The sequence below is a fragment of the Heptranchias perlo genome, unplaced genomic scaffold (genome assembly GCF_035084215.1).
Source record: "Heptranchias perlo isolate sHepPer1 unplaced genomic scaffold, sHepPer1.hap1 HAP1_SCAFFOLD_62, whole genome shotgun sequence".
NCBI classification, from domain to species: domain Eukaryota; kingdom Metazoa; phylum Chordata; class Chondrichthyes; order Hexanchiformes; family Hexanchidae; genus Heptranchias; species Heptranchias perlo.
Window position 1 is genome coordinate 1,590,823 of NW_027139644.1, and position 14,137 is coordinate 1,604,959.

The 14,137-nt window shown below is 61.5% G+C and overlaps 1 protein-coding gene across 3 annotated transcripts in view; it reads right to left on the reverse strand.

Annotated features, from left to right (window-relative positions):
* LOC137317454 (NACHT, LRR and PYD domains-containing protein 12-like) overlaps positions 1-14,137 on the reverse strand; it is a 257,531-nt gene that overhangs the window by 10,156 nt on the left and 233,238 nt on the right. For all 3 annotated transcript variants that reach the window (XM_067980802.1, XM_067980803.1, XM_067980804.1), the window contains exons 3-5: positions 3,327-3,422; positions 549-715; positions 61-232 (exon numbers count right to left, since the gene is read on the reverse strand). In XM_067980802.1, the coding sequence (XP_067836903.1) occupies positions 61-232; positions 549-715; positions 3,327-3,390 (403 nt within the window). In that variant the 5' untranslated portion in view covers positions 3,391-3,422. The remainder of the gene's footprint in view (positions 1-60; positions 233-548; positions 716-3,326; positions 3,423-14,137) is intronic.

Genomic DNA, 14,137 nt, shown 5'->3' on the forward strand with positions numbered 1-14,137 from the left:
TATAGTAAATTCTGCAGTGTTTCAATCTGAAATTGAATTCAGTTTGTCATTTTACCGTACCAAGTTCCTGCATCTCTTTCAGTATTTTGTCCAACTTTGGTACCGCATGGTGCATTTTCACAAATGATTCCCACATCATCCTTCGGGCCCGAGAGCCTTTCTCCATCACCAGATTTAGGACAAGTTTGGAACTGTCCGCCCTGTTTCCCTTCTCCACGAGATCAACGACTTTCTGTAAAGAATAATAATAAATATATTGGTCCCTCCTTTTCCCAGTCCCACTTAAACTGTTTCCCTTTTGTTTTTAGACCACACAAGAGTTATACCCGAACCGTTCCCCTGTCCTTTGTACAGATACTGAACGATCCATTGGGTATTTTCACCTCTTCGTATCATTGTTTCAGATTCACTGTATTTTCAGTTTGATCCATTTCTTTCCTATTTGACCTGTTTCTGTTCTGTAACATCCTGTGATTCTAAGATCTGATATCCTGTTAGTTCTGTGATGTTTCAATAATCCAAACTCATTCTGTGTCCCTCCCACTTACCCGATGTTCCTGTCCACTGAAATGCCTCTCATATGTTAACAACGAGCTGACTCCGTCCACCCCTTCTTCAATCGCCTGTTCTAGTCTGTCCCGGTCGAATTTCGTCATCTGGAACAGCTGGTAATCGTCGCACTTTGTCAGGAACTCAATGATTGCAGTGTTCGGATCTGTGAACAAAAATGGAGAAAACTAAACATATTATCGACTTTCTATCCGGGCGGCTACATTTCCTCTTATACCAAACGGCTGAAGCCTCCTGAGACACATTGTCAAACACCTTCTGAAAACCCATATACACCGCATGTGCTACATCCCATCGATCTGCATAGTCACCTCTCAACAAAGCTGTATGAAATTTGTCAAATACGACTGTCTACAGCGAATCAGTTCCAGCCTCCCCGATCATCCTCTGTATCTCTCAATGTTCACTAATTCGACCTGGAATTACAGATTCGAGGAGTTTGCCCACTACCGACAGAGACTAATTGGTCTCCAGTTACCCGTTGATCCTCTCTCCCTATTTTAACAGAGACATTACTTGGGTCTCCTTCAGTCCACCTGGATATTTTTGATAACAAACGAGGATTGAGAAATTGTGATCAGAGCCCCTCCTTCTCTCTGACTTCCTTTAACAGCCTCGGGTGTGTTATCTCTGGGCCCAGGTGATTTATCCACCTCGACGATGTTTCTCAGATCCATCCACCCAGACTCCAACCACCCAGAGGGTGGTTGGAGTCTGGAACTCACTGCCTGAAAGGGTTGTGGAGGCAGGAACCCTCACAACATTCAAGAAGCATTTGGATGAGCACTTGAAATGCCATAGCATACAAGGCTACGGACCAAATGCTGGAATATGGGATTAGAGTAGACAGGGCTGATGGCCGGCGCGGACACGATGGGCCGAAGGGCCTCTATCCGTGCTGTATAACTCTATGACTCAAATCCTTCTCTACAGTTATCTCTAACTATGGTCCCACATCCTCCTCTAGTACACCAACATTCTCACTACCATCATCATTTTTAGAAACTAAAGGAAATGTTTTGTTTCTGCCCAAAACTTGATCCTCCACTAGTTGCCCCCAGTTCCTGCTCTATCTCATCTCCACTTATTGCTGGCCTGCAAAACCTTCCGAGAATTGTGCTACCTCCCTTCCTATTGCTTAACTGTGCACATATCGATTCTATCTTAACATAGCTCTCCTTCTCTCTGCTCTCCTTTAAGATGTTCCTTAAAACCGACCTCTTTGACCAAGCTTTTGGTCACCCACCCTCATACCTTCTTGTGTGCCCTGGCCAATATTTATCTCTCAACCAACATCATTAAAACAGATTATCTGCTCATTATCACATTGCTGTTTGTGGGACCTTGTTGTGTGCAAATTGGTTGCTGCATTTCAAGAAGTACTTCATTGGTTGTAAAGCGCTGGGGTCCTGAGGTCGTGAAAGGCGTTATATAAATGCAAGTCTTTCTTCTTTATTTCTATCTATGTGCCTCGGTGTCAAATTTTGTTTGATAATCGATCCTGTGAAGTGCCCTGGGACGATTTATTACATTGAAGTTGCTATATAAATGCAAGTAGTTGTTCTAGCTCTGTCATGGAATCCATCATTAATACTGGCGTCCGCAACTAATTTATCTCCCCTCAAAATGTTATAACCAGCAACATTTCACTCTGAGTCCTGTGAAAACCCAGACCCTATCTTACAGATGCTAGATCACATCTCTCATGATTCTGATTTTCCGAATGTGTTTGGAATGATTTGTATATTCACAGACATAAAACACAGTCCTAACTCCGATTTTTGGGAATCTTGACCCGTTTTTGTTTCTTTGTTTTTTTTTTAAATACCAAATGACTTTATATCTCAATATTTCAAAACCACCTTCCTTTCTACCTGCTAATATCTTTTCGCTATTTCATAAATCTTCAACAGTTTTATTAATTCTGCTCTCTAGCCTCAGATCCGGACTTTCCCTGCCGTCCAGTCATATCAGCTGAAACCCTCACACTGCTCCATTCACCCAGTCTGTAAAACCATTGTTGGTCGGTTCAGACCGTGACCGTCCCTTCCCTTCTCCCTGAACTCACTCTAGTCCCCAAGACCGTGAACCCTTCCCTCCTGCTCCGGCCCTGCAGCCACACATTCACCTGCCTCATATTTCCCTCCTTAACCGCCCAGTGTATAACAATCCGGAGATCACCACCTGGAGGCCTTGTTTTTTAATCTACTGCCTCAGCCTTAATATTCGCTCTATAAACTTATCTCTATTCGTGTTATTGGTTCCGACTATGGCTATTTTCGGCTCTCCTTCCCTTCCCAGAGATGGTCCCACCCGTTCCAGGATGTTCTTCCTTCTGACACTCGGGAGGAAACTTACAATTCGGGACCTGCTCAGGGCTGCAGAAGGGTCTGTCTGTTCCCCTGACTATAGAATCTCCCACCACTATCACTCTGTCCCACCTGCCTCTCACCCCCTGCCCCACTCGGGGTGTCTCCCTGCTCCCCGGTCTCTCACTGTTACTCAGGACGACCATCCTCTGAGTCACTGTCTCTATCCACCTTACGGTCCCCTACACCAGGTATCTATTGGACACTTCCAGTACTCAGGAAATCCCTCCACCTGTGACTGCACTGTCCCCCTAGATGGTCACTCACTTCCCTCTATCTACACAGTATCCGTGCTGTTACCTCTTCCTGTGTGAGCTGCAGGGTTCCTGCTCGTGATCTGGACTGTTTGTCAGGACAGAAAATATATAAAGAATTTTCTGAACGTACCTGTGTCCATTCTCATTCTTTTTGAAGATGTTGGATCTTCTCCTCTGTTTGGACCTTCAGCCATGGTGGTGACAGACGTTCTCAGTTTCTGAAATTCTGTAATAAAAATATTAATAGGAGGGTTAGACAGAAACATTAAAATGAGCGAGAGAGCGTTCCCTTGTTAAACATGATACCTAGTCTCTCCTCCCCCATCAGTACAACTGTTAGCTCTGGGATTGAGCATTTCTCGAGTGCTGTGATCAGCACTCCACATCAGGTGTGACACAGGCAGCTGCCCAGTGAAATCCAGTGAGTCCCGCTGATCTCCATAACCCAGTTCCAGTCGGCCGAGACTCTGCACTGGGAGCACCCATTGGTAACATTTACTCACACAGTGCAGGCCACCACGAGCCTTATTCCTGAGGTAATGAATATTCTGGAAGGAAACATGGAGAGGGTGAACAGTGATGAATTAAATGACACTTCACTCGGTTTTACATTGTGACGGTATTGTATTATTTTATTCACAGATGTGTTTAATATTTTTGATTTGCTGAGTTTTGTTTATAAATCCTGGTACTTTATGAATATGATATCTATCCTCATACATAATATAGAGCTGGGTGTGAAACCACTGGTCTCTACGGGCAGTAACATTGTCCGTGTGTAATGTATAATGTTATGAATCGTTAAACTTTAAACATTCAGGTGATGCACGGTACTAATTAATGGGATGTCGCCAGGGGTCCAGCAATCTCAAGAAACACGATAAATATGCAACTGGTAGATTTGACCGCTGTGATACAAACACATTTATGTTTCTCGCTGTGTGCGTGTCTCATGAACGAGCATCCTGATCCTGATTCCCCCTCCCTCCCCCAGTCCCAGACACTCCCCGCACGGTCTGATCCGGATCCCCCTCCCTCCCTCCCCGAGTCCAGGACACTCCCCGCACGGTCTGATCCTGATCCCCCTCCCGCCCTCCCACCAGTCCCGGACACTCCCCGCACTGTCTGATCCTGATCCCCCTCCCGACCTCCCCCAGTCCCGGACACTCCCCGCACGGTCTGATCCTGATCCCCCTCCTGCCCTCCCCCAATCCCAGACACTCCCCGCACGGTCTGATCCTGATCCCCCTCCTGCCCTCCCCCAGTCCCGGACACTCCCTGCACGGTCTGATCCTGATCCCCCTCCCGACCTCCCCCAGTCCCGGACACTCCCCGCACGGTCTGATCCAGATCCCGCTCCCCCAGTCCCGGACACTCCCCGCACGGTCTGATCCTGATCCCCCTCCTGCCCTCTCCCAGTCCCAGACACTCCCCGCACGGTCTGATCCTGATCCCCCTCCTGCCCTCCCCCAGTCCCGGACACTCCCTGCACGGTCTGATCCTGATCCCCCTCCCGACCTCCCCCAGTCCCGGACACTCCCCGCACGGTCTGATCCTGATCCCCCTCCCGACCTCCCCCAGTCCCGGACACTCCCTGCACGGTCTGATCCTGATCCCCCTCCCGACCTCCCCCAGTCCCGGACACTCCCCGCACGGTCTGATCCAGATCCCGTTCCCCCAGTGCCGGACACAACCCGCACGGTCTGATCCTGATCCCCCTCCCGACCTCCCCCAGTCCCGGACACTCCCTGCACGGTCTGATCCTGATCCCGCTCCCCCAGTCCCGGACACTCCCCGCACGGTCTGATCCTGATCCCCCTCCCGACCTCCCCCAGTCCCGGACACTCCCTGCACAGTCTGATCCTGATCCCCCTCCCGACCTCCCCCAGTCCCGGACACTCCCCGCACGGTCTGATCCAGATCCCGCTCACCCAGTCCCGGACACAACCCGCACGGTCTGATCCTGATCCCCCTCCCGACCTCCCCCAGTCCCGGACACTCCCTGCACGGTCTGATCCTGATCCCCCTCCCGACCTCCCCCAGTCCCGGACACTCCCCGCACGGTCTGATCCTGATCCCCCTCCCTCCCTCCCTCCCCCAGTCCCAGACACTCCCCGCACGGTCTGATCCTGATCCCCCTCCCTCCCTCCCCCAGTCCCAGACACTCCCCGCACGGTCTGATCCAGATCCCCCTCCCCCAGTCCCGGACACTCCCCGCACGGTCTGATCCTGATCCCCCTCCCTCCCTCCCCCAGTCCCAGACACTCCCCGCACGGTCTGATCCAGATCCCCCTCCCCCAGTCCCAGACACTCCCCGCACGGTCTGATCCCGACCTCCCCCAGTCCCGGACACTCCCCGCACGGTCTGATCCTGATCACCCTCCCTCCCTCCCCCAGTCCCGGACACTCCCCGCACGGTCTGATCCTGATCCCCCTCCCTCCCTCCCCCAGTCCCAGACACTCCCTGCACGGTCTGATCCTGATCCCCCTACCTCCCTCCCCCAGTCCCAGACACTCCCCGCACGGTCTGATCCAGATCCCCCTCCCCCAGTCCCAGACACTCCCCGCACGGTCTGATCCCGACCTCCCCCAGTCCCGGACACTCCCCGCACGGTCTGATCCTGATCACCCTCCCTCCCTCCCCCAGTCCCGGACACTCCCCGCACGGTCTGATCCTGATCCCCCCTCCCTCCCTCCCCCAGTCCCAGACACTCCCTGCACGGTCTGATCCTGATCCCCCTCCCTTCCTCCCTCCCCCAGTCCCAGACACTCCCCGCACGGTCTGATCCAGATCCCCCTCCCCCAGTCCCGGACACTCCCCGCACGGTCTGATCCCGACCTCCCCCAGTCCCGGACACTCCCCGCACGGTCTGATCCTGATCACCCTCCCTCCCTCCCCCAGTCCCGGACACTCCCCGCACGGTCTGATCCTGATCCCCCTCCCTCCCTCCCCCAGTCCCGGACACTCCCCGCACGGTCTGATCCTGATCCCCCTCCCCCCAGTCCCGGACACTCCCTGCACGGTCTGATCCTGATCCCCCTCCCCCCAGTCCCGGACACTCCCCGCACGGTCTGATCCTGATCCCCCTCCCCCCAGTCCCGGACACTCCCTGCACGGTCTGATCCTGATCACCCTCCCTCCCTCCCCCAGTCCCGGACACTCCCCGCACGGTCTGATCCTGATCCCCCTCCCCCCAGTCCCGGATACTCCCCGCACGGTCTGATCCTGATCCCCCTCCCCCCAGTCCCGGACACTCCCCGCACGGTCTGATCCTGATCCCCCTCCCCCCAGTCCCGGACACTCCCCGCACAGTCTGATCCTGATCCACCTCCCCCCAGTCCCGGAAACTCCCCGCACGGTCTGATCCTGATCCCCCTCCCCCCAGTCCCGGACTCTCACCGCACGGTCTGATCCAGTTCCCCCTCCCCCCAGTCCCGGACACTCCCCGCACAGTCTGATCCTGATCCCCCTCCCCCCAGTCCCGGACACTCCCCCCACGGTCTGATCCTGATCACCCTCCCTCCCCCAGTCCCGGACACTCCCCGCACGGTCTGATCCTGAACCCCCTCCCCCCAGTCCCGGATACTCCCCGCACGGTCTGATCCTGATCCCCCTCCCCCCAGTCCCGGACACTCCCCGCACGGTCTGATCCAGATCCCGTTCCCCCAGTGCCGGACACAACCCGCACGGTCTGATCCTGATCCCCCTCCCGACCTCCCCCAGTCCCGGACACTCCCTGCACGGTCTGATCCTGATCCCGCTCCCCCAGTCCCGGACACTCCCCGCACGGTCTGATCCTGATCCCCCTCCCGACCTCCCCCAGTCCCGGACACTCCCTGCACGGTCTGATCCTGATCCCCCTCCCGACCTCCCCCAGTCCCGGACACTCCCCGCACGGTCTGATCCAGATCCCGCTCACCCAGTCCCGGACACAACCCGCACGGTCTGATCCTGATCCCCCTCCCGACCTCCCCCAGTCCCGGACACTCCCTGCACGGTCTGATCCTGATCCCCCTCCCGACCTCCCCCAGTCCCGGACACTCCCCGCACGGTCTGATCCTGATCCCCCTCCCTCCCTCCCTCCCCCAGTCCCAGACACTCCCCGCACGGTCTGATCCTGATCCCCCTCCCTCCCTCCCCCAGTCCCAGACACTCCCCGCACGGTCTGATCCAGATCCCCCTCCCCCAGTCCCGGACACTCCCCGCACGGTCTGATCCTGATCCCCCTCCCTCCCTCCCCCAGTCCCAGACACTCCCCGCACGGTCTGATCCAGATCCCCCTCCCCCAGTCCCGGACACTCCCCGCACGGTCTGATCCAGATCCCCCTCCCCCAGTCCTAGACACTCCCCGCACGGTCTGATCCCGACCTCCCCCAGTCCCGGACACTCCCCGCACGGTCTGATCCTGATCACCCTCCCTCCCTCCCCCAGTCCCGGACACTTCCCGCACGGTCTGATCCTGATCACCCTCCCTCCCTCCCCCAGTCCCGGACACTCCCCGCACGGTCTGATCCTGATCCCCCTCCCTCCCTCCCTCCCTCCCCCAGTCCCAGACACTCCCCGCACGGTCTGATCCAGATCCCCCTCCCCCAGTCCCGGACACTCCCCGCACGGTCTGATCCCGACCTCCCCCAGTCCCGGACACTCCCCGCACGGTCTGATCCTGATCACCCTCCCTCCCTCCCCCAGTCCCGGACACTCCCCGCACGGTCTGATCCTGATCCCCCTCCCTCCCTCCCCCAGTCCCGGACACTCCCCGCACGGTCTGATCCTGATCCCCCTCCCCCCAGTCCCGGACACTCCCTGCACGGTCTGATCCTGATCCCCCTACCCCCAGTCCCGGACACTCCCCGCACGGTCTGATCCTGATCCCCCACCCCCCAGTCCCGGACACTCCCTGCACGGTCTGATCCTGATCACCCTCCCTCCCTCCCCCAGTCCCGGACACTCCCCGCACGGTCTGATCCTGATCCCCCTCCCCCCAGTCCCGGATACTCCCCGCACGGTCTGATCCTGATCCCCCTCCCCCCAGTCCCGGACACTCCCCGCACGGTCTGCTCCTGATCCCCCTCCCCCCAGTCCCGGACACTCCCCGCACAGTCTGATCCTGATCCACCTCCCCCCAGTCCCGGACACTCCCCGCACGGTCTGATCCTGATCCCCCTCCCCCCAGTCCCGGACACTCCCCGCACGGTCTGATCCAGTTCCCCCTCCCCCCAGTCCCGGACACTCCCCGCACAGTCTGATCCTGATCCCCCTCCCCCCAGTCCCGGACACTCCCCCCACGGTCTGATCCTGATCACCCTCCCTCCCCCAGTCCCGGACACTCCCCGCACGGTCTGATCCTGAACCCCCTCCCCCCAGTCCCGGATACTCCCCGCACGGTCTGATCCTGATCCCCCTCCCCCCAGTCCCGGACACTCCCCGCACGGTCTGATCCTGATCCCCCTCCCCCCAGTCCCGGACACTCCCCGCACAGTCTGATCCTGATCCACCTCCCCCCAGTCCCGGACACTCCCCGCACGGTCTGATCCTGATCCCCCTCCCTCCCTCCCCCAGTCCCAGACACTCCCCGCACGGTCTGATCCAGATCCCCCTCCCCCAGTCCCGGACACTCCCCGCACGGTCTGATCCTGATCCCCCTCCCTCCCTCCCCCAGTCCCAGACACTCCCCGCACGGTCTGATCCAGATCCCCCTCCCCCAGTCCCGGACACTCCCCGCACGGTCTGATCCAGATCCCCCTCCCCCAGTACTAGACACTCCCCGCACGGTCTGATCCCGACCTCCCCCAGTCCCGGACACTCCCTGCACGGTCTGATCCTGATCACCCTCCCTCCCTCCCCCAGTCCCGGACACTCCCCGCACGGTCTGATCCTGATCCCCCTCCCTCCCTCCCCCAGTCCCAGACACTCCCCGCACGGTCTGATCCAGATCCCCCTCCCCCAGTCCCGGACACTCCCCGCACGGTCTGATCCCGACCTCCCCCAGTCCCGGACACTCCCCGCACGGTCTGATCCTGATCCCGACCTCCCCCAGTCCCGGACACTCCCCGCACGGTCTGATCCTGATCACCCTCCCTCCCTCCCCCAGTCCCGGACACTCCCCGCACGGTCTGATCCTGATCCCCCTCCCTCCCTCCCCCAGTCCCGGACACTCCCCGCACGGTCTGATCCTGAACCCCCTCCCCCCAGTCCCGGATACTCCCCGCACGGTCTGATCCTGATCCCCCTCCCCCCAGTCCCGGACACTCCCCGCACGGTCTGATCCAGATCCCGTTCCCCCAGTGCCGGACACAACCCGCACGGTCTGATCCTGATCCCCCTCCCGACCTCCCCCAGTCCCGGACACTCCCTGCACGGTCTGATCCTGATCCCGCTCCCCCAGTCCCGGACACTCCCCGCACGGTCTGATCCTGATCCCCCTCCCGACCTCCCCCAGTCCCGGACACTCCCTGCACGGTCTGATCCTGATCCCCCTCCCGACCTCCCCCAGTCCCGGACACTCCCCGCACGGTCTGATCCTGATCCCCCTCCCGACCTCCCCCAGTCCCGGACACTCCCCGCACGGTCTGATCCTGATCCCCCTCCCTCCCTCCCTCCCCCAGTCCCAGACACTCCCCGCACGGTCTGATCCTGATCCCCCTCCCTCCCTCCCCCAGTCCCAGACACTCCCCGCACGGTCTGATCCAGATCCCCCTCCCCCAGTCCCGGACACTCCCCGCACGGTCTGATCCTGATCCCCCTCCCTCCCTCCCCCAGTCCCAGACACTCCCCGCATGGTCTGATCCAGATCCCCCTCCCCCAGTCCCGGACACTCCCCGCACGGTCTGATCCAGATCCCCCTCCCCCAGTCCTAGACACTCCCCGCACGGTCTGATCCCGACCTCCCCCAGTCCCGGACACTCCCCGCACGGTCTGATCCTGATCACCCTCCCTCCCTCCCCCAGTCCCGGACACTCCCCGCACGGTCTGATCCTGATCACCCTCCCTCCCTCCCCCAGTCCCGGACACTCCCCGCACGGTCTGATCCTGATCCCCCTCCCTCCCTCCCCCAGTCCCAGACACTCCCTGCACGGTCTGATCCTGATCCCCCTCCCTCCCTCCCTCCCCCAGTCCCAGACACTCCCCGCACGGTCTGATCCAGATCCCCCTCCCCCAGTCCCGGACACTCCCCGCACGGTCTGATCCCGACCTCCCCCAGTCCCGGACACTCCCCGCACGGTCTGATCCTGATCACCCTCCCTCCCTCCCCCAGTCCCGGACACTCCCCGCACGGTCTGATCCTGATCCCCCTCCCTCCCTCCCTCCCCCAGTCCCGGACACTCCCCGCACGGTCTGATCCTGATCCCCCTCCCCCCAGTCCCGGACACTCCCTGCACGGTCTGATCCTGATCCCCCTCCCCCCAGTCCCGGACACTCCCCGCACGGTCTGATCCTGATCCCCCTCCCCCCAGTCCCGGACACTCCCTGCACGGTCTGATCCTGATCACCCTCCCTCCCTCCCCCAGTCCCGGACACTCCCCGCACGGTCTGATCCTGATCCCCCTCCCCCCAGTCCCGGATACTCCCCGCACGGTCTGATCCTGATCCCCCTCCCCCCAGTCCCGGACACTCCCCGCACGGTCTGCTCCTGATCCCCCTCCCCCCAGTCCCGGACACTCCCCGCACGGTCTGCTCCTGATCCCCCTCCCCCCAGTCCCGGATACTCCCCGCACGGTCTGATCCAGATCCCCCTCCCCCCAGTCCCGGACACTCCCCGCACGGTCTGATCCTGATCCCCCTCCCCCCAGTCCCGGACACTCCCCGCACGGTCTGCTCCTGATCCCCCTCCCCCCAGTCCCGGACACTCCCCGCACAGTCTGATCCTGATCCACCTCCCCCCAGTCCCGGACACTCCCCGCACGGTCTGATCCTGATCCCCCTCCCCCCAGTCCCGGACACTCCCCGCACGGTCTGATCCAGTTCCCCCTCCCCCCAGTCCCGGACACTCCCCGCACAGTCTGATCCTGATCCCCCTCCCCCCAGTCCCGGACACTCCCCCCACGGTCTGATCCTGATCACCCTCCCTCCCCCAGTCCCGGACACTCCCCGCACGGTCTGATCCTGAACCCCCTCCCCCCAGTCCCGGATACTCCCCGCACGGTCTGATCCTGATCCCCCTCCCCCCAGTCCCGGACACTCCCCGCACGGTCTGATCCTGATCCCCCTCCCCCCAGTCCCGGACACTCCCCGCACAGTCTGATCCTGATCCACCTCCCCCCAGTCCCGGACACTCCCCGCACGGTCTGATCCTGATCCCCCTCCCTCCCTCCCCCAGTCCCAGACACTCCCCGCACGGTCTGATCCAGATCCCCCTCCCCCAGTCCCGGACACTCCCCGCACGGTCTGATCCTGATCCCCCTCCCTCCCTCCCCCAGTCCCAGACACTCCCCGCACGGTCTGATCCAGATCCCCCTCCCCCAGTCCCGGACACTCCCCGCACGGTCTGATCCAGATCCCCCTCCCCCAGTCCTAGACACTCCCCGCACGGTCTGATCCCGACCTCCCCCAGTCCCGGACACTCCCCGCACGGTCTGATCCTGATCACCCTCCCTCCCTCCCCCAGTCCCGGACACTCCCCGCACGGTCTGATCCTGATCACCCTCCCTCCCTCCCCCAGTCCCGGACACTCCCCGCACGGTCTGATCCTGATCCCCCTCCCTCCCTCCCCCAGTCCCAGACACTCCCTGCACGGTCTGATCCTGATCCCCCTCCCTCCCTCCCTCCCCCAGTCCCAGACACTCCCCGCACGGTCTGATCCAGATCCCCCTCCCCCAGTCCCGGACACTCCCCGCACGGTCTGATCCCGACCTCCCCCAGTCCCGGACACTCCCCGCACGGTCTGATCCTGATCACCCTCCCTCCCTCCCCCAGTCCCGGACACTCCCCGCACGGTCTGATCCTGATCCCCCTCCCTCCCTCCCCCAGTCCCGGACACTCCCCGCACGGTCTGATCCTGATCCCCCTCCCCCCAGTCCCGGACACTCCCTGCACGGTCTGATCCTGATCCCCCTCCCCCCAGTCCCGGACACTCCCCGCACGGTCTGATCCTGATCCCCCTCCCCCCAGTCCCGGACACTCCCTGCACGGTCTGATCCTGATCACCCTCCCTCCCTCCCCCAGTCCCGGACACTCCCCGCACGGTCTGATCCTGATCCCCCTCCCCCCAGTCCCGGATACTCCCCGCACGGTCTGATCCTGATCCCCCTCCCCCCAGTCCCGGACACTCCCCGCACGGTCTGCTCCTGATCCCCCTCCCCCCAGTCCCGGACACTCCCCGCACAGTCTGATCCTGATCCACCTCCCCCCAGTCCCGGACACTCCCCGCACGGTCTGATCCTGATCCCCCTCCCCCCAGTCCCGGACACTCCCCGCACGGTCTGATCCAGTTCCCCCTCCCCCCAGTCCCGGACACTCCCCGCACAGTCTGATCCTGATCCCCCTCCCCCCAGTCCCGGACACTCCCCCCACGGTCTGATCCTGATCACCCTCCCTCCCCCAGTCCCGGACACTCCCCGCACGGTCTGATCCTGAACCCCCTCCCCCCAGTCCCGGATACTCCCCGCACGGTCTGATCCTGATCCCCCTCCCCCCAGTCCCGGACACTCCCCGCACGGTCTGATCCTGATCCCCCTCCCCCCAGTCCCGGACACTCCCCGCACGGTCTGATCCTGATCCACCTCCCCCCAGTCCCGGACACTCCCCGCACGGTCTGATCCTGATCCCCCTCCCCCCAGTCCCGGACACTCCCCGCACGGTCTGATCCAGTTCCCCCTCACCCCAGTCCCAGACACTCCCCGCACGGTCTGATCCTGATCCCCCTCCCCCCAGTCCCGGACACTCCCCCCACGGTCTGATCCTGATCACCCTCCCTCCCCCAGTCCCAGACACTCCCCGCACGGTCTGATCCTGATCCCCCTCCCCCAAGTCCCGGACACTCCCCGCACGGTCTGATCCTGATCCCCCTCCCCCCAGTCCCGGACACTCACTGCACGGTCTGATCCTGATCCCCCTCCCCCCAGTCCCAGACACTCCCCGCACGGTCTGATCCAGATCCCCCTCCCCCCAGTCCCGGACACTCCCCGCACGGTCTGATCCAGTTCCCCCTCCCCCCTGTCCCGGACACTCCCCGCACAGTCTGATCCTGATCCCCCTACCCCCAGTCCCGGACACTCCCCCCACGGTCTGATCCTGATCACCCTCCCTCCCCCAGTCCCGGACACTCCCCGCACGGTCTGATCCTGATCCCCCTCCCCCCAGTCCCGGACACTCCCCGCACGGTCTGATCCTGATCCCCCTCCCCCCAGTCCCGGACACTCCCCGCACGGTCTGATCCTGATCCCCCCTCCCCCCAGTCCCGGACACTCCCCGCACGGTCTGATCCAGATCCCCCTCCCCCCAGTCCCGGACACTCCCCGCACGGTCTGATCCAGATCCCCCTCCCCCCAGTCCCGGACACTCCCCGCACGGTCTGATCCTGATCCCCCTCCCCCCAGTCCCGGACACTCCCCGCACGGTCTGATCCTGATCCCCCTCCCCCCAGTCCCGGACACTCCCCGCACGGTCTGATCCTGATCCCCCTCCCCCCAGTCCCGGACACTCCCCGCACGGTCTGATCCAGATCCCCCTCCCCCCAGTCCCGGACACTCCCCGCACGGTCTGATCCAGTTCCCCCTCCCCCCAGTCCCGGACACTCCCCGCACAGTCTGATCCTGATCCCCCTCCGCACAGTCTGATCCTGATCCCCCTCACCCCAGTCCCGGACACTCCCCCCACGGTCTGATCCTGATCACCCTCCCTCCCCCAGTCCCGGACACTCCCCGCACGGTCTGATCCTGATCCCCCTCCCCCCAGTCCCGGACACTACCCGCACGGTCTGATCCTGATCCCCCTCCCCCCAG